Raw genomic sequence first — 24,041 nt, forward strand, 5'->3', positions numbered from 1 at the left:
TTGATTTAACTGGAGGCAAAATATCAGGGATGAAATGGATAAGTGTTACGGTAGTAATAAAAAAAATTGAGGAAAAGATGAAATATGAGTTAGGGGTGTAGATATGAGATGGTTTCTAGACCGAGAAGTTATAAAATATTTTGTTTATTAAGGAAAAATGTGATGTGGATATCAAATTACTTCCTTGTACACCTCCTTTCTTTTTCCTGATTAGTCTCTGGTAATTACTGTTTAGATAATACTTCAGAGGATGAAGTGAGGGTGATATGTATGAGTGTAAATGAAGTTTAGTCTTGTACAGTCTTAGTTCGACCATTCCAGAGATGTGTGGTTAATTGAAACCCAACCACCAAAGAACACCGGTATCCATGATCTAGAATTCAAATCCGTGTAAAAATAACTGACTTTACTAGGACTTGAACGCTGGAACTTTCGACTTCCAAATCAGCTGATTTGGGAAGATGCGTTTACCACTAGACCAACCTGGTGGGTTCCTTGTACATCTATTAAATTACATGTACACGTTTTTTTTTTAAATGAAAAGTATATAAAATTTTATTTCATTAATAACTTCTAATATTTTTTCAAGTTTTCTTTTTTTTCATTGTTATTATTGAATTATTTATTGTAAATTTTTTTATAATCTGAGGTTAATAATTATTAAATAATCAATATCTTTAAATTAAAAAAAAAAAAAGTTAAAGTCTGATTTGAACCGACATACCTTCCCCTTGTAAGATCCAAATATTTTATTAGGCTTTAACTACAGTTAAGAAAAAGTCCAAAATACAGATTCTTTTTTGATTTTGGGCTTTTTGGACACTTTTTGTTTAGTCGAGAGGGGAGGTACACAACTAGATGTTACAACAGTTCTAAACCAAAATTTCAACATCCTACGGCTAATCATTTTTGAGTTATGCAAGATACATACGTGATTTACAGATATCATGCCAAAACTAGTCAAAATGGATATTTCTGTTGAAATCTGAAAACCAAAATCTTTTACGATCAAGGAAGTAAAACCTGATGATAATCTCATTGTTCTGTCATTGTCTCAAATTTGTTATTGTCAAACACGGTAAACAATATTGTCAAGTATGCTAAACATGCTTTTATATTGCCAAAACATGTTAAAGGATCATTAAGAAACTAAAAAAAAAAAAATATTTAAGCATATATATTGCTTGTGTAGATCACCTTCTGTCAAGAATGTGAATTCCTTGTGTAAGCCGTGTCGGTGTCACAACTAAAAATACATTTTTACTTATCTCCGAAGTATATAAATTTTGTCATTTAAACTTTTATGTCATTAAAAGACACTTACTTGAAATGTTTTCTTACATCTTTGTGATCAAAAACTGGTGCTGCTGTTTCAGTTGTGAAACCAGTTATCACTGGTAGTTTATTTGTAATTAGGCAACTATGTGATGTTTTAATTACTATTTTTTCCTCTTCCAACCCTTCCAGGCTAATTTCTAATATGTCTTTTTATAATACAAAGAATAACATACACAAATGAATGAGAACGTGTGATATTCACTGTAGAGTGTACAGTTGTCTGATGTCTGGTCCTTCCTCCTACTTATACTGAATTAAGAATCTCCTTCAACCTCTTTTTGTATTATTACTATATTTTCCCCTTCCTATCCTTTATGCAATTGGCTGCTTCTCTTACCGTTCTATTCATTATGAGTCCATACATCATTTTCTTATTAGCTTGGAAATCACCTTCCAGTTTTGATTCTCCTTAACGAGCACTTTCTTATTTTTTCCTTCTATTATCTATTACTACCTCCATTCTAGACTTTTTCCTTATGTTGATTCTACCATAGCTGCCTTTACCGTCCCTTCAACTTGTTTAATTTTATCGCTTTGTAAACACATGTAACAAAAGAAAAATTCTAAATAAAAAAATAATTGTAGCTCTCGATAGCGTGTAGTAGTTATCTGTCCTGATGCAAAATCCTTGCACGTTATCAGAATGTTATGTGATCAGAATAGTTTAGTTTATAAATTGCAACAAAAATGCGCTTGTTTAATAATAATAGTGTTGTGCTGTTGTTTTGAATGTTACATTATAATCAGATATTTTTAATATTTTCTCTTTATTTATTTTATTTTTTGTAAGCGTTTCAATAAATGTGCCGTTATATCTTTTTTTTTATAGCGTTGACACGGGTATGTTGATTATTTTCACAAAACTTAGATCATCAGTATATGTAGTGATTCAGAAGAAGAAAAATGATATAGTTTGGGAACTGATTCTAGAAGTTAAAATAATGAAAAAGATCAACATATGTAAAAGGATTAACTAACATGTGTCTGAAAACGATTTGTTTCTGAATTACAGCTAGCGAAAAATTTCATACTATTTCAGTTACACCGGTGAATGGAATCATATTGAAATTTTTAATGCGTTATGTAAAACGTGAAGTTAATGGTTTCTAATGTTTTACACCTGAAAATCGAACAAAACATATCCCAGAACTGTAGCTCCGTAATTTTCATGATATCCTAGTAAAGGCAGTTATTTTTATACGGATTTGAATACTAGATCGTGGATACCGGTGTTCTTTGGTGGTTGGGTTTCAATTAATTACACGTCTCAGGAAAGGTCGACCTGAGACTGTACAAGACTACACTTGATTTACAATCGTACATATCATCCTCTGAAGTAATACCTAACGGTGGTTCCGGAGACTAAATACAGAAAAACAATTTCTCGATATCAACGTAAAACAGAAAAATTCGGTGGCAAAAAACAATTTTTTTTAAAGTCTGAACTACAATAGCCTAATTAAATGAGTCATATTATTTTTAAATCGGTATAATTTACTTCTGAGAAAAATAAAGGAAAGATAACCGTTTTCGAACATATGTTTGTGTTTTAATTTTTTCCTTATTTCAATCTTTAGAATCGGTTTCCAAATTATACAGGTGACTCAAAAAACGGGAACTTTTGAACTCCCTCTGTGCACCTTCCAAACTATCGTTGGTTTTGTAAAACATTTTTACGATAAACGCACACTATTCTGCGTTCCATTGCTCGATGTTGACAGTGGCAAGGTGTTGCCTTTCCATAAAGCAATGCTGTCACATGGCTGCCACTACGCATTTCAAAAGTTCCCGTTTTGTTGTGTCACTTTGGATTTCTTTCCTCCTGAATAATTCTGTATTTATGTTTCAGTCAAAATAAATTTATAAAAATAAAAGTAAAGACATATTTTTGGTGTTATGTTAAGGTTACTAGTATTCAGTTATCAATTTTTAATCCCTAGGTTATCGACCAGAAAAAAAATAGAATAAATAAAATTACCTAAAAATAACTATAATATTTCAAAAAAGAAAGAAAATTTTGTTTAAACTCTTAGAATGTTTTTTCTAAAATCTTAGTCATTAACAACTGTGAACATGGCAAAAACTGGACTGGAATCAGCTTTTTTTTTACAGTTTTTACTTGAAATGTATAAAAGTTTAGGCAAAATATTGTACAAAATTAGTCTGATTTTTATTTAGCTTTATTTTTTTTTTTTTTTTACGTTGGTACAACCTGCAGTAATACTAAATCATATGTGTTACAGTTCCCTTATATATATTACAAGCATATACAGTATTACATATATTATATATTATGTTTATACAGTGTATAAACTGTATTTTACGATTCCATCGTTAAAGAAATATTAAATTGAACCAATGATTTGTAGGGTTTTTTCTGGAAAGTGATAAATTCGTTTACAAATAAGACTAAAATTTAATCACAATTATATTTATTATAAATACAATAAAATTTTAATACTTATGTAAATATATATATATATATTATATATATTTATGTACAATTAAAAAAAAATATTAAGAAATTTATACATATAATAACATATCTTATTAATAACTTATAAAATTACACGCATATATAGAATTTTATGTAACAGAATTAAAATTAAATTTAAAAAAACTTTAATCCAGAACATGTACAATATTCTTTTTTCTTGATTGTATCTCTCTCATATTCATTCACTCATACACACACACACACACACATGCTCTCTCTCTCTCTCAATAATATATATATATATACACATGTATAGAGTAGTAATTCTCAACCTGCGTATTATATTAATTTTGTAGATTCAAGGATAATTTGTATAGCTGTTCTACTGGGCCATTCGTAACAGGCCCGAGTAACCTCCAATTTGACTACTCGTTCTGCACTGTATAGATATTTACTTCAATAAATTATGAACTCATAGTATATAACTTAAAATTAATTAATAATTCTGAGTAAAGGTAACTCTCTATCGAGCTAAATTAATATAATCTATCGATTATTTATTATCCCTTAATAAAGTTTATGTTAGCTGTAATAATAAAAACGATTAATTTTATTAAACAAAAAGACTGATCGGTCATCGAAAAAAACCTTGAACTTAAATAAAACAGAATTAAGATTTTCATTAGAGTATAAAAAACGATTTTACTTCTACTTCTCTTTATTAAGAATTATAACGGCTGAAAAAATTACTAGGTTTTGTAAAGTACATTATCAGAGCTTAATTTTTACGTAAGGGAAAGCTGGATTTTATCCCGGTTAAAAGGAAAATCTTCTTATTATAGGAAGAGGAGAAAACGATCGGTCAGGTGCTTGTAATAATAAATAAAGAGGAAAATACTATGACAGAACTGTTATCAATAGCGACATAGGATCGTATCTTTTTAGAATAGATCGCGAAGATTATCAAATCTTCTGAAAAGCTAAAGAAAGGAAACCGTGACAGAAAAGTTAGTGTTCTTGGTCATTGATCCGAAAACCCGATACAGTAAAAAAAAAAAGAAAAAAGTTAACAATTTCAAAACCAAAAAGATTAATAAAAATTTCAAAGATATAACGATTTATTATTTTTTGGAACGCGGAATATAAAAATAATTGATCAGGTAATCTGGAAATTACCAACGAATTCATTGTTTGAGAAATTAGATAGAAAGAATAGCAAAAAAATATATATAAAAATTTGTAAAAACAACGATAAGCAATATAATTTCTCATAACTGTTTACTCCTTACTCTATAATGAAATAATATTTTAAATAAAATCTAAAAAAAAAAAAAATTGAAATAATTTCTGAAAAACAGGTAGTTCTAAGAGAAATCTGTAGATTCGAGAGGAAAAAAAGCGTAACTGTAAAAAGGAGAATTTAGAAAAAAATGTTGATCGGAGGTGAAAATATTGTAATATTTATTGAAGTATAAAGAATTAAATATTTAAGACGAGCAGAAAGGGTGCAAGAATCGGATCGTGGAAAGGGGTTGACCGATAATAAAATTAATAGTAATCTATGAAGGTGGATAATATTAGAAAAAAGGATTAAATAGAGGTGTAGTATGATAAAAGAATATAAAATTATCGTAACAAAATATTTATGAACCGGTTTATAAACGATTTAAAATTTTTGCCTTTACACGTTCAAAAATGTAATAAAATTTTAGATTTCTTCTTAATTAATTAATTCATAATTCTCCCGTAAGGAGTTTGTTGTTTTACGGATAATAAAATGACTAGTGTTAGGTAGAAAAGGTCTCAAATAAATCGGTAAAGGTTAATTAATTATTTTCATACTTGAACACCGCATTAGAAAATATTTTTATCAGAAAAAAATGTTTAAAAACTTACTATTAAATTACGCTCGCTTATTTAAGGTTGAGAAAAACTTGTTTACGATAAAGATTGTACAATTTTATTTTATTTTTGTGAAGCCGCTTTTTTTTTGTACAATTTTTATTGTCCGTATATTTATTTATAGTATAAGTAAAAAAATAAATTAAAAAAAAATTTATCACATTTTTTGATTATTACTAGTAATATATATGTTAGATACATCTAAACGCTTAATATATTTATATAATATATATAAATTTTATATTTTGTTTCCTTCAGTCTCTATTTATTATGACTTCTGGTGTTTCTTTGGTGTTTGTTGTCGTATTTCTGTTTAATTCATCTTGTATTTGTTGTAACGATTTACCTTTAGTTTCGATTAAAAACCACCACGTGAATAAGCCTATAGAAAAACAACTAGTTCCGTAGACCCAATAATTAACGTGCATACCTAACGATTCGCCCGTCGTCAAATACGTTTTATTTATTATAAACGATGCGAACGCTAAAACCGTACTGGTAACCGCTGACGATTTCGCTTTGATGTTCATCGGAAAATATTCACTTCTTATAGCGGAACAGACCGGTCCCAATCCTAGCGAAAACGATAATCCGTGCATCACTAGACATACGAACGGGGTCCAACTGATCCAAGATACGTCGATGTTTGTCATCGAATTGAAATAGAACCACGTACCGGTGAAATACATCATTAGACCGCAAAATATTGCCGTCGCGATCAATAAAGTTCTTCTACCGATAAAATCGACTAGAAATGAAGATATTAAACCGCTGACTAATCGTACCGAATCGATTATTATAACGCAAACCGCCGGAGTGAAATAATTGAAGGAATTGGCCGGTAACGTGGTCGATATGTAACCCATAACCGGACCCATACCTGATAATCTTTGTAATATGGCTAAAGTTTCGACGGTGATTAAAGCTTTCCGATTACCTCTTGTATTGACGAGATCGATAAATCTTCCTTTTTCTTTCATTTGACGGTTGACGGATTCCTCTAATTCGCTTAATTCTTCTTCGACTTCATCTTTTGTTAAATCACCTCGCAACCAACATAACGCTTTACTCGCCGATTCGCGATCTTTATGCATTAAATAAAAATACGGCGATTCCGGTATCCATGGAAATATCAAAATGAATAATACAGGTACTATTAAGGATACCAGCGGTAAAGTATAATACGGTAAAAATATACCTAACGCTATTTCCAAAACTATACCTATTCTAGTTATAACTGATAATAATGTAACTATACGTCCTCTGACGGACGGTTCGGCGATTTCACCCAAGTACATCGGCGTTACTGTATACGCCGTACCGATCCATAAACCGGCTAAAAACATGGCTACACTTAACATCAAAGCGTCTCTGGCGAATAATACTAATAACCATGCGACGATCGGCAGTACGGCTAAGTAAATCATGGTCGCTTTTCGACCTATCCAATCCATCAGATAACCTGTCGGTATCGGACTTACGGTTTGTCCTACGAATAGCATGGCTAACATCCAGGATACTTCTGATTTAGTCATCGGTATCGGCGATTCCGCCGATAAAAGTAAAGGTAAACATGGCGTCGGCCATCCTGTGAGCGTCCCATCTATCACTGCTGTCAGCAAGGCTGTGAACATTAAAAAAAAAAAAAAAACGATGTTATATACATTTGATATTATCATGTATAAATTTTTATTAAAACTCATATAATTATTCTATTTCGTAAAGCATCAGTCATCGCAAAGAAACAATTACGTCTCCGTTTCACTGCGTTGCAGATTTCCTAGAATTGAATTTCTTGTTCCTGTTTAAACTCCGGGAATTACCGTTCAGGCATTACTTCAGAGGATGGATGAGGACGATATATATGAGTGTAAATGAAGGTGTAGTCTTGTACAGTCTCAGTTCGACCGTTCCTGAGGTGTTAATTTAATTATAACACCGGTATCCGCGATCTAGTATTCAAATCCGTATAAAAATAAACTGACTTTACTAGGACTTCAATGCTGGAATTCTCGACTTCCAAATCAGCTGATTTGGTAGGACCAGAATTGAAAGTCTGAATAATTCTCTAATGAAATCGGTATCGTTTTTCGAAATAAAGATTTAGCGCTAAAGAAAAACGAGGGAAGAATCGAATGACAAACAGATTGAAAATTTGGTTTAATTTTACAACGATACCGTTGATTACCGAGGAAATCTATACTTTCGTGTAGTTAAGCCATCGGTCATTTTATCTGGCTAAATATTTTCATCGGTTGAAAATCCAGACTTTTTTGTTTTATTATTTTTTTTTTAAGTAATCTCTTCCGTTATCTACCTATCGGTAAACGAATGTAATTTTAATCGCTATATGAAGAATCCTATCAGTAGCGGAGCGATACGTCACCGATTAGGAATTGACGGTATTGAAAGCACGATTGCAAAACGTAGGCGGCAGAATGTAAATAGGATTTTAAGGATTACAGGGCGATCGGTGTGAGAAAAATAAGACGGCGGAAGAAGAGATGTGAGAAAAATTTTTCTACGGAAATGGAACGGGCTTTTTTTTAATTTCCGGTTCAGAGGATGTGATAAATGATTTGTAGCGTATGAAAATGTCATTCTTGACCGGAATTCGAACCCGGGACCTCCGGATGAAAGGCCGAGACGCTACCACTCGCGCCACGGAAGTCGGAAAAATGGAACAGGCTGTACGGCTTACCCGTAACGTTCATCATGATAGTACGATTATCTTTTCTTATTGCGGGTAATTATTTTAAATTTTATATGTTTATAATACAATTGGGAACAATAAATTTCGCAATCAAACTAAATCAAAATGAAATATCGTTCTTGCACCTGTAAAAGCGATGGACAGGAATCTATATCTAGAAGCAAACCGTTTTGTGATTATATTCTTTTTAACCGGGTAAAAGTTCTCTGTTTAAATCTTCAGCTATTGAAAACTTTAACGAACAGAAATTTGGTCATTAACCGCAATTATCTTTTATTACAATCGATAGGTCGATATATTTAATGTCCGACTAATCGACTAAGAAACTTTATAATAATATCCGGTCGGGGTTTAACAATCGAAATATATGACGTTTGACATAGTGAAGCGGTAAACATCAACACAGACCGTATTTTATCTCGACGGCCTTTCGGTATCGTTGGTAGAAAATAAGATTATGACCGGTTATAAAATTTCAAAAAAATATCCTTCCGGTTCCGGGTGATCGACTGGGCGTCCACGGAAATTGAAATTTATCACATACGGTGGACAGTCAGTATAATTATGTAAAAATTTACACTGGAGGGGAGTTTGTAGTGCGGTGGCTAAAGAAGTAAATTATTTTTACAGACACTGAGCGTCCGCTGGCCGGAGTAATTTATAAGGTATCTTATTTAAAGAGGAAAGAGGATTAGAAAGCGTAATCGGGAACGTTTAGTAATATAGGTTTTACGATAGACGAGTCAACGAAGATATTATTTCAACGCTCTTTTGGGGAACAAAAAAAAATGAAATCGTTAAAGTAACAAAAGAGAACGGTTTCCCTTTTTTCTCTTAATCGATGCGGCTCGATCGAAGCCTCTTCAAAATTTCATCGTAAGTGTAATCCTGTTCACATGTTTTCTGCAACTGTATATAATGTGGTAGACTGTTTATCTAGATGAGAGAACAGCAGTTGTTCTGTTTAACACTAGAGATATTCTTTTAAAGAGCGGTACAGTCGCTTTTACTATATGTACACGATTAGTTTTTCCTTGTTTTTTATACAACGCAGACTTCTAACATATAGTATAAAATAATATTTATATATCACAGCGATATGCCGTTATATTATTTAGTCGAATCAATTATTAATCGAATCGATTATTAATAAAATCGTATAAAAAAAAATTATTATTGAATCATGAAACCCGAAAATAATAATCATGAAACCCCGAAATATTAATCTCCTCATTACAATGGAGATAGATCATATCTTTAATGTAAAAAGATACGATAAGATTTTAAAATCAATCGACAATAAAGTATAATATCGTATAATTAAATTATAAATGACCGGGCAGTTTAAAAGACATCAATCATCTAACTCTTATTTCTTATTCTTAGTTATATGATGATGTAAACAGAAAGAATATTTAAATATAATATTTTTAACTAAAGCGCGCGCGCATACCGTATTTAATTCGCGCGGGTGTGGCGGTACTAGCGGCGACGGTCGGCACTAACTAAACGAAGGTAATTTTACAACTTACACAGAAAAAATGTCACATGTACAGTCGGATGATTGGTGTAGCCGAGAGGGCTTAATGCACTAGATACAGAGTCGATCGGATGATCGAATTCGAGACCCAACCAGACGGAATTACTTTCTTACACTTGAAATATTATTCATTCATTTAATTTTACTGCTCACCTGTGAGGTCACAACATAGTTTAGAGTATTTTTTTTGTTTTGCGATTTTGAAAAAAGATATTTTTTTTTTTTAAATATTGTTATATTTTTATCGTTAACTTAAGAAAATATGACTTAGGCGAAATCTCGAAATAATTGAGGGTGATCTTGCTGTACAACTCACCCCATCGACCTTTTTAAAGTTGAAAATTTAATGGCATCAATGCCCCATATTTAGATGTAATCTGACCAAGTTTGGGTCAAAATCGGTCCGGTAGTTCTGGTGACTTAAGGTGATTAGAAGCAAACACCGAACGTACATACGAACATCCGGAAAATTTCCATCTTTTTTTGGATTCTTTAGGTGTCAAAACGTCAGGACCCGGCGAAAACCCCTTATGCCCAAATTGGACCGATTACAATACTTTCCCTTCTAGAGCTATATCTCTGTTCTTCAAGAGCTCTGATAAAGCGCTATCTAAAGGGGAAAATAATATTTCATAACAATAAAAACTATTTCTATCTAAATGTTATATATATATTACTACTTTTGCGTTACAAAATCTTAACCCTAAAATGCAACAATAATATGTTTTTTAGACAATTATTTATTGAAATCTTTTAAAATTATTAATAATTATGAACGACTCGCTTTCATATTAATAGAAATTGTTCTTCTATAGAACCTTTCGGAGCTAATACCAGTATTATACCTAATAATACTGGTCTTAGTCCTGTTACCCAATTTTAAATGTAATTTAAGAAAGGGAAATTTAGCTGGAATAAAAAAATGTATTTGTTACTTACAAAAGAGATGTAATAAAAAGCTATTACTTACATAATTGTTAAAGAATATGCTCAAAATGCCCACCCCTTGCGGTTATACACGCACGGACTCTTTTCAGCATATTAGCAGAAACCTTTTTAACTGGTGCATTGGAAATATTCGCGATTAAGTCTGTAATATTGACTTTAAGTTCATCAATAGTGTGATGATTGTTTTTCAAGGCCTCGGACTTAATATAGCCCCACAAAAAGTAGTCAGGAGATGTGAGGTCTGGGGACCTTGGAGGCCAAAAGCCCTTGCTTATTATTCGATCCTCAAAGAACTCTTGCAGAAAATCCACGGTTTCTCGAGACGTGTGGCATGTAGCGCCGTCTTGCTGAAACCAGCAATACCGTTCTTGAGGTTCCAGGAGGGACACAAATTGGCACACAATATTCCTGTATGCTTCACCATTTACTGTCTGTTCGAAGAATATGGGTCCGACTATACGATGACGAGAGATCGCACACCACACACCAATTTTTGCAGGATGCAAAGATTTGTCTTGTAAAGCGTTAGGATTTTCAACCGCCCAAATTCGACAGTTTTGAATATTTACATAACCATCGAGATGGATCCAAGCTTCATCACTAAAGAACACTGTGTTTAAGAATTCGATTCCGTTATCGTTTACAAGAGATTTAAACCAACGGCAATATTGCAATCGCTTGTTTAAATCTGGAAGCTGAAGCTCTTGGACTAATCGTACGCGATACGGATACAATTTTAATTTTTTAGCAGCTTTCTGAATACTCGAATATGACAAACCGACTTGCGTGGAAAGTTTTCGTAAACTTTTCCGTGGAGAATTGAGCAATCTTGTTTTCACATCCTTTAAAACGTCATCTGTCAAGCGAGTCGGTCGACCACTACGTTTTCTGTCGCAAATACTACCTGTTTCTCGAAATCGGTTTTCTGGCCTAGAAATTGAAATTTTTTCTGGCGGAGGAACACCAACAAATTTAATTTGAAATGATTCTTTTACACTCGTATACGATCTCGTAGCAAAATATTGTTCAAGAATTAAAACTCGTTCTATGGTAAAAGACATTCTGTTTGTAACACGACCGGAAACGGCACAAAAGTTTACACAGCTCAAGGAGAAACAACTCACACTGCCGTATCTATACCGGTTGAGTAGCGGTACCAACTTTGTGTCACAAAATAAAATTTTCCTTTCTTAGAAAAAAATTACCGGACATTAACAATTGGGTAACAGGACTGAAAAATCACCCTCTGTTGTATTAATATCTAATAATACCAGTATTATTTCCCTTAGCATAATTGCTAATCCTCGAGCAGCTCCGAGAAACTGTGAGTTCCGTGTACAAATCACGGTTTATAAATATATTTTCCAATATTTTTTAATATATTTTTATTTTTCTACGGTATTTTTTAAAACTAAAATTGAAAATTTACGATTAAAGCAGGGTTTTTTTTTGAAAAATATATGTTAAATTCAATTGCATCATCCTCAAATGGTTTTTATTTATTATACTAGGAAAAAATTTATACTCATCGCTACCATTTAACGGCTTTTGTCACCAAAACCTTATCAAACTCAAAACACATCATGTTACTTTATTTTTATTATGCCGATCAAATAAAAACAATGTAACCTACCGTGTTCCAAATCAGCTGATTTGGAAGTCGAGAGTTCCAGCGTTCAAGTCCAAATAAAGTCAGTTATTTTTATACGGATTTGAATACTAGAGCGGGATACCGGTGTTCTTTGGTGATTGGGTTTCAATTAACCACACACCTCAGGATTGGTCGAACTGAAACTGTACAAGAGTACACTTCATTTATACTCACGCATATCATCCTCTGAAGTATTATCTGAACGATAATTACCGGAGGCTAAACAGGAAAAAAGAAATAAATAAAAACAATGTACAATTTCATGTTCTCATTTCGTCAGCTACAACTCAGTAGATGCATTAACGTTTTTTTCCTAAATCTTTTACTGTTCCTTTAATATATTTTTATTAATGTAATCGTCAGCCGATTTGATGAACAAAAATCCAATTACACTTATCGTATCATAAAAAAACAAAATATTTTTTTCGGTTTAATAAAAATGATAATTTTTAAAGTAAATAAATAGTTGAAGTTAAATAGTTGAAGGATTCCTTCTACTAGGAAGAAATACGCGGCAATAAAAACAGCGAAAAAAATATAATTAATGAACAAGTAAAATTTTAATCTAATGAACGTTTAAGGCAATTATAATAATGGAGTTATTTTCTTTTAATTACAGAGTAAACAAATTTCAACAGTTTTAACAACAGTTTTTTTTTAATTATACTCGAATTAGAAAAAAAAACTTTATAAAAAAGAAAAAGCCTTTGAAGAAATAAGTTTTTTGTGAAAGTACTGAACGAGGATATAAAAAGAAAAAGTAGCGAATTGTAATTTTTTAAATAACTTTAATTAATTAATTATTCTGCAGTTAGGATGCATTTTGTTAAATCGTTTACGGGTCTATGGAAGGTATTGGTCCCGGATCAGATAGATTCGAAAGGATTTTGGGAAATATTGGTCAGGGAAGGAGTTATTAGGAAAGGAAAATCCCCTTTATAAGAGCCTCAAACACTTAGAAAAAAATTCTACTAGTATAACTTATTTTGTCGAGAATTAGGTTAAGTTTACTACAACAGCCGTGACGTCACAAAATTGTGGTTACTTATCTATAGACTTAACTTATTTTCACTAGCCTCAACGGCCAATTTAACATTAGTTCTTATGGAGAAAAAAATTGCAACAGTAAAAAACATAAATACAGCACAGTCCGTTCACCAAAACTCACAAAATTTAACACAATTTTCCGTTATCCTTACCTCGAAAGGATTCAATACTTGTCCAATAAAAAAGCCGCAAAAATACACATCCACTCAGGCTGAGTAACCACACTCGACGACCTCGATTAGAGGCGCGCAATTAAAAGATCCGGAAAGGACACGTCCCCGAGCCGAGTGTACTTAATTGGATGTCCGGCTCGGGGATGTAGGGAGAAAAAAATAATCATTTACGGGTGCCGGCCTCCGTGGCGCGAGTAGTAGCGTCTCGGCCTTTTACCCGGAGGTCCTGGTTCAAATCCCGGTCAGGCATGGTATTTTTCACACATGTTACAAAACATTCATGTTATCCTCTGCGGAAAAAATGCTTGACTGCGGACCCGGACGTTAAACAAAAAAAAAAAAAAATTCATTTACGGGTATTTATATAGTATAGGAAACCGTAAATTACTTTTTGACTTTTGTATAAATAATTATTAAAAAAAAATGTACTCGTCATCAAAATGCGCTAAAAAATAACAATTTCGTCCAATTACTTAATTCCTTTGACTTGTTTTTGTACCGGCGCCTGCTTATAAATATAAATTTGTTCTATAATACTATATACTGCATAAAAACCAATATGAGTGGAATTCATATTTAAGTCCCTTTACGATTATTACGTTTTTTATATACGCCATCTTTTCTTACTTTCCTGTTTCTGTTTTTTCCTTTCTTTCTTTTTCTTGTTTAGCCTCCGGGAATTACCGTTCAGATAATACTTCAGAGGATGATATGTATGAATGTAAATGAAGTGTACAGTCTCAGTTCGACCATTGTTGAGATGTGTGGTTAATTAAAACCCAACCACCAAAGAACACCTGTATTCACGCTCTAGTATTCAAATCCGTATAGAAGTACCTGCCGTATCAGCTGATTTGGAAAGACGCGTTCACCACTAGACCAACCCGACGGGTTGTTATTATATACGCCTTCTATAGGTCCATTCAAGTACCACATACGAGGTCTGTTCAGAAAATAACCGAACTTTATGTTTTTAATAAAGATGAAATTTAGCAAAATGCTCCTGACATGAAACGATCTATTTTTCGGTAGGAGACCGCCACATTCCCAAGCCTCCACGAGAGTGGATGATTAAAATGGAAAGGGTAGTTGTAACACTATTTTAAAGGGGTTTGAAAAATCAAACATTTTGCTGTAAAAATCTTCATACTACGAAAATAATAACCGAAATGGCCACTTAATATATTTCATAGTTGGTTTCAAGTGTGGACCACAGTACACCCCTCGAAGTGGTATAATTCCAAAAAAAAAAATACGTAGTTTTGAGGTAAAGAGTGTTTATCTTTTTTTTTGTTTTACTGTTTGTATACAGATTTTTAAATCAGCTGTGAAATATGTTTAATGACTGCTATTTTGGCTGTGCTTGAAGCCGGACGTTTGTTAAGTGAACATTTTTGTTTTTTAATACCGTTTAAAATGGTGGCAGAACTCATCCATTAAAAATTTTGAAGTTGCCCCTCTCTGGAGTATTGAGATGTGCCGGTATCCGTATCGAAATGTAGATCGTTTCGAGGTAGCAACAATCGTTAAATTTATTTTTTTTACGTTTAATTATCAAAAAAATACTTAAGGAATACCGTGTCTTATTTTTATAAGTAAATAAAAATATTATACTGTAATAAATACCGATCTCCATAGCGGGATGGTAGCGTCTCAGCCTTTCATTCGGAGGTCCCGGGATCGTAACCCGGTCAGCCGTACGCTTGAAAAATTCCATTTCCATATTCCATGTACAAACTTTAAAAGCTTCTACGGTGAATTTATTAATTAATTCGACGTTCCATAGAGATTTGTTTAGATATAACAAACGAATAATAATAATTAAAATTTTTGAAATGAATTAAGGGGTAATTTATTTTTATCCAACAAATGATTTTTGATTTTGATGATATTTGGTATATGATTACTTTGGCCACCTTGTAGTGGCCAAAAAATATTTTTTTATAATTTAAAAAAGATTTTTCTCGAGTAATAGACTATTTTCTCACTCGCCAACAGGTAAAAACAGCAATTTTTGTCACTTTTTCCATGAACTGTAGTAGCATTGTTATTTTACATAGTACAGACAGTAAAAAAGGGCTTTTTGGAAAGAGTGGAAGAGTAAAGATGGAACTTCATCTTACTGTACTCAAAATTCATTTTCTTACCTTAACAAATCTTGTAATGTTTACTGAAGTTACATTTATAAATTGTTGTTTTTTAAGGGTAACCGGGTAACGGCCTATTTTTTACCTTTTACCTCTTAGGTACTAATAGTATTTAAATAAAAATTGGACTATTACAAAGTGTCTTGTATTAAAAAAAAACCCGCCAAATCGTAAGATTTTGAAAATTGTCTCATTTTTGGGGACCAAAATCCACATGTGGGACAGATGAAAAAATTCTGAAAATTATGATACATTGTTCACGGTTAGAAGAAATGGTATTTTTAGCGGTTTGATGGCTTCATTACACGTCAATCACTTTGAGTTACAAAATAAATTTTATGTGGTTTTAAAGTATATAAAAGGTACTTCTGTAAAAATTTCAGATTTTTGCCATCTGTCCCACATGTAGTTTTTGGGCTCCAAAAATGAGACATTTTCAAAATCTTACGATTTGGCGGCCATTTTTTTTTTTTTAATGAAGGACACCGGGTAACAATCCAATTTTTTTTAATAAATACTACTAGTACCTAAAAGTTAAAAAACAGGCCTGTTTATCCTAAGCCCTTCATTATTTATTTTGGGCCCAAAATTTGAAAAAAAAACAATGTGTAAATTTCAGTAAATGTTACAAAATTGGGTTATGTAAAAAATGAATTTTGAGTAAAGTGTAATGAAGTTCCATCTTTCCAAAAAGCCCTTTTTGACCCTTTGTACTTTGTAAAATAAGAATGCCTACAGCTCATAGAAAAAGTGACGAAAATGGCTGTTTTTACCTTTTTTTAAGCGGGTAGTTATATACCAAATATCATCAAAAATAGTGAAAATTTGTGAATAAAAATGGAATACTCCAAAAGTAAAAGTTTTGTGGCTTTTACATCCTATTTAAGAAGTTTTCGTACGGGTGTATTGCTGTTACTGCGAGGCGATTTGTTCTGTATCTTATGCAGTACCTTTTAGTGTTGTTTGAATTTGTTGATGATGCACGATTCTTCTCTGGCGGACATTAGTGTTCATCAGTAGGTCTTTCGTTAGTTTGATCGTATCGGTACTTTATTTTGGGGTTTTAAATTTGGAAAAATCCGAGTCTACAAATTAATTGCAGCGATTGAATCGGACAGAACGGACCACACTTATCAAGATATAAACACACCAAGTCCTAAATAAAATTTTAGAAACAACCTTTGTAAATCGTCTAGTAGAACAGAGCGCCCATAAAACAAATTAATAGACGTGCAGATTTTCAAAAGATAATGAACTAAGCGAAACTAATACTTAAATACATACACTTTTGTCGATCAAATACATTACACGGCTATGTACTTTATAGACGCCATTTAACAGCAACGCTACCGATAATGAGATTAACGCACGACTTCTTTAAGTTACTCCAAAAAGATATTCTGAAAGGACAGTTTACATCCGGTTTAAGAGCGAGTCGTTGATAATTTTTAATATTTATAAATTTTTAATTAAAATAAGTGAAACTTACCAGCCGATGCAGCTAAATACTGTCTGTAAATTCCTTTATAATTTTTATCATCTTTTGATTTACAATATCCCATAACTGGTTCATGCGTTTTTAATCCTAAAACAAAAAAATAAATAATAATAAAAAACGTTTTGAAAAGTATTTTCGAATTAATCGTAGCTAATAATAGGGTCTGTCGAGTCCGACAAAATTATACGGTATTACAAAAAATATAAAATAAATTACATATATTCATATTTGAAAAAATATATAAGTAATATTAACATAACAGTATAAGTAAATGGCAACCTGATATTCAAAATAGTTCCGGGAATGGAAGTATTTGTATTTTGTTCAATATAAATGAATTTATTTATTTATTTTTTTCATTTTTTCCCACTATAACAGCCAAATTATAATAATAATAATTCCGTCGAATCGACCGTCGTAGAAAAAATATCGATCTATTGAATAGAGCTGATATCGTTTAATTTTATGTGACTGTTGTTTAACGATATCAACTAATAAAATCGAAAGGCTAATTCGTTTGGTTTGATTACTAAAAAATCGTTAAAAATAAACCTTACGCTTTCCCCGTATCCTTAAATGTAACCGTATGATACTGTAATAAATTCCGATCTCCGTGGTGAAACTGTATCGTCTCGGCCTTTCATCTGAAGGTCCCCGAGTTCGAATCCCGGTCAAGCAGACGCTACAAAAACTCAATTTTCATATTACTACTTCACGCTTCAGAAGCTTTTACGGTGAATTAATTCATCGTTCCGAAGAAATCCGTTACAATATAAAAAACGAATAAAAATTAAACTTTTTATAGTAAATCTACCTTAAGAAATCTCTGGACCACCTCCTATATTATCTGAAGAGAAAGTAAGTTTTTAAATAACATATCGTATATTCAAGTGTAGATTTTACGAAATAATTTTTTACAAAATTATCGGTTGTTTTTAAATTCTGTAAAAAAAAATTCAAAATAAAACTCATCTTAATAAATTTCCCAGATCTGTTGTAATTAAAATTTTAGAGATGTTTTTTAAAAAAACAAGAGGTGAAATTTAAAAAAAATTAAAATTCAGGTTATTTTTTCTCTTGACTACTTGTGTAGCGTATTACAACGTTTTATTTACTACTATTCATAGTTTTAATTGGTTTTCCTTTATCAGAATATATTAGAGAGCTTGAATTATTAAAATATATACATAATTTTTAATTAAGAGTATTAAGCGTCTCGTTTCAGTGAAATTGTAATAGTACAAAAAATATGAGACCAAGAGTTATTTATTAGAAACGTGTGTTTTGTGCGATTATTAAGTAGAAGAGAGGAGGGAAATGTTATAATCTTATCGTAAAGGCTCGACTGATTAACTAGCAAATAAATGATTAACTGTGTCAAAGGCCGTAAATAGATATATTATATAAACTTGTGCACAAAATTTAAAACTATCCGTAAAATATTCAGAAAAATCATTATTAATTAACGTCGGTAAAAAAGGAAAAAAAACCGTTTTGATCGAGTATTGTTTTAAATTTTTCGAATTGATTTAACAAATAAAATATAATAAATATTTGTGAATTGAATTATATTTAAATCATTATAAGCTTATCTGGAACTATAGGTACGGAAACTGGAAGATTAGAAGATAAAGAAAGACTTTCAAATCTCCCCTGTATTAACAGGAGGAGATGAAAACAGTATTAGTATCTTCTTGTCGATAAAATACGTGAAACGTCGGTTCAGTAATGCTATAAAAAATTGAAAACAGTTAGTAAAGGCTGAAGGTCATAATTAACATGGTCGTTGTTCAGTTTCAAGGCTCTTTCGAAATTTCTTTGACATTTGAGGCGTTCAGAAGCCGCCAGAACTGAAAAAAAACTACTGACCTAAAGTTAATTAGTTCTAGTTAATTACCCTCCCGCATCCTTAAATCATTAAGTTTCCCGTATCCTTTATAAGTTAAACGATAGAAAAAGAATTTTACACCATTACCGATAAAATTCTCATCATTTTTGGAGTTAGTCAAATGAATGTTAAAATTTAACGAAAATAATTGTGAAATATGTATTTATATAAGATATATTTTACAATATGAATATCAATAAAATACCCTAAAAAATATATTTATTTGTAATTATAATTCATTTATTAAGAAAAATGATTAATATGTCACCACTTATCATCGGAATCGAGTTTGGAAGTTGGAGGTTCTGTAACCAAATTTTTGTAGTACAAATGGTGTACAACAGTTAAGATTCTAAGCGAGAAGAAAATTTTGACGATGCATTTCAGTCGGCGTGAATCGATTTTTTTTCTACTTAATAATACAGTGTAGTACCAGTCTCGAGAAGAAAAAATATTTTCCTTTTTACGTGCGCATTTTTCAAATAAACCAAAATCTGCGTTTTCGGCAGAAAACGATGTCCTGAAAGATGAGAACGTTCTGCTGTAATTTGAGAACTATCCGATAACTTTAGAAGACTTAAAAATATGCTTAATATTCCTATTTTTCTCAGTGCAGGAATTAGAAAAAGCCACGATATACTTAAAATTGTTACCATTTAAAAGTATATGTTTTTTTTTAAACGTGGTGCTATTATTTACAACTTCCAGATCCATCGCTTTCAGATATTAAATACATAAATGCTTGGTCGGTTTTCAAGCAATTCAACTTTGTTTGATTGTTACTTGTAGCTAGTCAGTCTCAACTGGAGAGGTTCCAGCAGACCTTTCCGGCTCCTCGCGTCGTTATTGATCATGAAAATGAAGATTAATTGTTGTAAAAATAAATGTTGTGTTGTAAAACTGCGCCACGCTTTTATTTAACTAAATATTTTCAAATTTAATAATTATTACATTTATTTTTTATTTATTAAATATTTACATAATTTATTTTTTACTTTTCAGTGCATTTTTTGTATTTGTTAATATATTATATTTTTTTTTAAATTCTCAATTTGATTTAATTCTTATTTTTTACTTTTTAGAGGGTTTTCTAATTTGTTTACTTTTTTATTATTGTTAATATTAATATTAGTTAAATAAAAGCTTTTTTAAAAAATAATTTTTTATATGTAATCAAATACATTTTTGTAATTTTTTTGTATTTTTTTAGATATAATATCGTTGTGAACAACAACCAAAATATTAACCGTCAACCTTTTAACTTACCTGAAATTGAACCATCCCTTTCTCTCCTATAAGTATGTAGATATTTTGTCCTATAAGTACCTAAAAGTTTGGCGTTCATTTTTCTTAAGGTCTTTAGGATATTTTTATTAAACAAACAGTTTTACGATTAGGCCCGTAAACGCATTCGCTCTTCTTTATCCGCTATTAGAATTTAAATAATAAGTAAAAACATAAATACACATAAAAAACGTAATAATAAACGTAATTAAGGACAAACGAGTGCAGAATTTATATTGTTATTTATATGTAGGTTAGTTAAACATTTTAGTTAGACATTTAAACGTAACATTTTAAGTTAGTTGTTTAAAAATATATTAATAAAAATGAAATATATGCAGTTTAAACCAAATCACCATTTAGAAGTTTACGTTAGCACTGGTAATTGAAAACAACAAAAATATATGGTGAATACCCTTTAATAATCACTCAAATTTCGTCGGGTACATCTTCGCTGTTCCCGTCATCACTAAATATTTTCAAGAACGGCTATGAGTTATAAGAATTTAAATAATTTAAATATATAACGACATATATATTAAACACAATCCAGAGAATAATACGAGCGACTAATTTTAATTATTTTTAATAGAAAACTAATTAAACGACGTCGATTACTCTTTCTTTTTTTTCATTCGATGCGTTTTTGTTTTTACTTTTAACACTGTCTGTTCGTTACTCAATAAGAAAAATTCCTCTATATTTAAATATATAAATATAAGAACGAATGACCTCCGAAAAGATATAAATCAACAACTATCGATAGCAGTAAGCAATATAATAAATAGTTAATATGATATTAAAAAGTGATAAAATTGGATATCTTTTAACGTGTACCGAATGCGTTAAATTACTCATTAATTGTTAGAAGTAAGGCCATTACAGTTGTTAATCATAGAAACAAAGAAGGAAAAAATGTTTAAAAAACATTTTTCCTAGTGATCGATGTTCATAATTATGCAATAATTGTTAATTAAAATCAATCGGCGGTTTAAGGTTACGTCCGTACCTTACTACAACCACAATTAGTTAAACTAATTATTCACTTCGTCACTTCGTCACGTCGCAATGTTTATTGTCGAATTATAATTGTTTTATTTTTTGCATTCCTAAAGTTAGAGCGTTCGTTACAAAAATGTTTTTCAAACGCTAATATTTTTTTAAATGATCGGTTCAGATAGCTAATTTTTAAATCGCTTAATTCACGATATATAAATGTTTTTATCGATAGAAATGTATTTTTTTTAACAATAAAAATAAGAAATTTAACTCTATTACTGTTATTAACGGCACTTTAAAATTTAATTCCGTTATTTTTGTTTTTTAGGTTCTCATTTCGTGTGTAAAACCTTTTTTATTTTAATTCTAAAAAAAGAAAAGAAAAAGTAATAATACAACATATAATTAAAAATAACTTCTTCCCTACGATGTCATAATAATAATAATTATAATTCCTACGCTATCATAATCGATAATCATTATGACATGTGTAATAAATAGTTTTAAAAAAAATCTATATGTGCCAAGTTATCTACAGTTCAGTCGGGTGAATCCAGACTATTCACCCTCCGGGCTTTAAGAACCGATTCGGGTTCTCCATAAAAAATCAGGGGGATATCTTCCGGGAAATTTCGATTGAAAATCGGGGAGCCCTCCAGATGAAATCGAAATTTTGAAAAATACGCCTGTCTGAATCGATAAATTACTTCATCGCCCATCCGCTAGATATAATCTTTGATTTAATATCGGTAGTTCCGTGTCTTGCATTTTACCTTACAATATCAACTACTACCTAAAAAAAAACAAAAAAAAACTTGTAAACCAACATAAATTAACATTACTCTTGTTGAAATGTTTCTTGCAAGCAAAAAGGCGGGTGTAAGAATTAGAACTGAAACCGAAGTGCTGTTTTTTTACATTGAAGGACAAGACCTTTGAATCTGCAAAAATGATACAACATTTGATAACTGCAAATTTTTTTAAAAGAAAGATTCAGAAATTTGCAACCTCGTTTTAAATGAATTTCATTCTAGAAGACTGGCAAAAGGGAATGATAATCCCCATATTTAAAAAAAGGACGAGATGTTATGTAGTAATTATAGAAGTATTATACTACTTCCATGCACGGCAAAGATGTTTAAAAGGTATTGAAAAACCACATCAGCAGGAAGACTGAGGGGGGATTAGAAAGGAATAGATAGAATTTAGATAGATCCATGATGGACGCAATATTTGTGCTGAAATGAGTGAGAAGTGGGATTATAATACAAAATTAGTAGTAGCGTTTCTAGACATAGGAAAGGTATATGATAGCACAGATAGGCATATGATAGTTGTGTGACAGTTGCTAGAAGAAAGAAATACGGATAAAGCGAATATCCAGATGGTTAAAGTTATATGTGAGGGAAGCCAGAGTTGTCTTAGAACAAGGCTGAGGAGGTAAGATCAGTTTGAGATAGAGAACGGATTGAGACAAGGAAGCATGATATCTCCACTTTTGTTTATAATAACTATAGACGGAATTTACAAGAAAGTTAAACAGGAAATAGTAGAACGAGCAAACAACTTCTTATTTGCAGATTACCTAATTATATGGGGAGAGTCTGAAAGGGATATAGTATGTGGAATAAATGCGTGCAGTGAAGAAATTCAGAAAAGCAGAATTCAGTTTAATGTTGAGAAAAGCAAAGTGATTTTACAAGACAGTAAAAAGGGAAATTCAATGGACAGAACTATGAATGGTAGAAAAATAGAAAAGTTAAATAATTTACTTATCTGGGAGCAGTTTTTTCTGAGAATGGGAAAAGAGTTAAAGAAATAAGTACAAGAGTACAGGAGGCAAGCAAATTTTATCAGAGTGTAAAAAGTCTGGTCTGGAACAAGGAGATATCTTTGCAACGTAAGAGAAATACATGTAAAGCCTTCTTTTTGCCGAATCTTATTACACAGCAGAAACCTGGACAGGTGACAGAAAGATTGAGGGTTGAGTGCAGACAGCAGAAATGTTTGCAGGAGTATTAGTATGTGACCTTCAACCAATCATTGTTACCAAATAGGCAATAGAAAATTTTCTATTTTGTGAAAGCTAATGCTTTTGCATATTTCGTGTGCTGAATTTGAGCTCTGCAATGAAATTTAATCGATAGAGTGAAAATTAAAATAAAACACAATACAGAATTTATTTAAAAAATGGTCTTGTGTACTTTCTTAGGAACCATTTCATTTTATAAAAATAAGCAGAAATAGCTGGTATGTAATTGAAATGAATTTGTAAGATGTAAATAAAATATTGTACTGTGCTTGTGCAGTGGACAGGGGAAACTTGGAACAGAGAATATTTCAAATGAAGATTGTTAAACATTTTTTTAGTTTTATTCTTCTCCCCTTAAATGTTTTTACTAAAATTTTTCCGCAGCATATAAATAATAAAAGAATTTTTCTGAAGAAGATGAGGAAAGGGATTTCAAAAATGTTT

The 24,041-nt window shown here is 31.3% G+C and overlaps 2 protein-coding genes across 11 annotated transcripts in view; one reads left to right on the top strand and one right to left on the bottom strand.

Moving 5' to 3' along the window:
* Positions 1–24,041, top strand: part of LOC142332836 (EF-hand domain-containing family member C2-like) — a 367,638-nt gene that overhangs the window by 156,060 nt on the left and 187,537 nt on the right. The window lies entirely within an intron of this gene.
* LOC142332838 (facilitated trehalose transporter Tret1-like) overlaps positions 4,060–24,041 on the bottom strand; it is a 94,612-nt gene continuing 74,630 nt past the window's right edge. For all 4 annotated transcript variants that reach the window (XM_075379476.1, XM_075379477.1, XM_075379478.1 and 1 more), the window contains exons 2-3: positions 17,386–17,481; positions 4,060–7,301 (exon numbers count right to left, since the gene is read on the bottom strand). In XM_075379476.1, coding sequence (XP_075235591.1) covers positions 5,932–7,301; positions 17,386–17,481 — 1,466 coding nt within the window. In that variant the 3' untranslated portion in view covers positions 4,060–5,931. The remainder of the gene's footprint in view (positions 7,302–17,385; positions 17,482–24,041) is intronic.

This window comes from Lycorma delicatula, chromosome 12 (genome assembly GCF_047948215.1).
Source record: "Lycorma delicatula isolate Av1 chromosome 12, ASM4794821v1, whole genome shotgun sequence".
Lineage (NCBI taxonomy): Eukaryota > Metazoa > Arthropoda > Insecta > Hemiptera > Fulgoridae > Lycorma > Lycorma delicatula.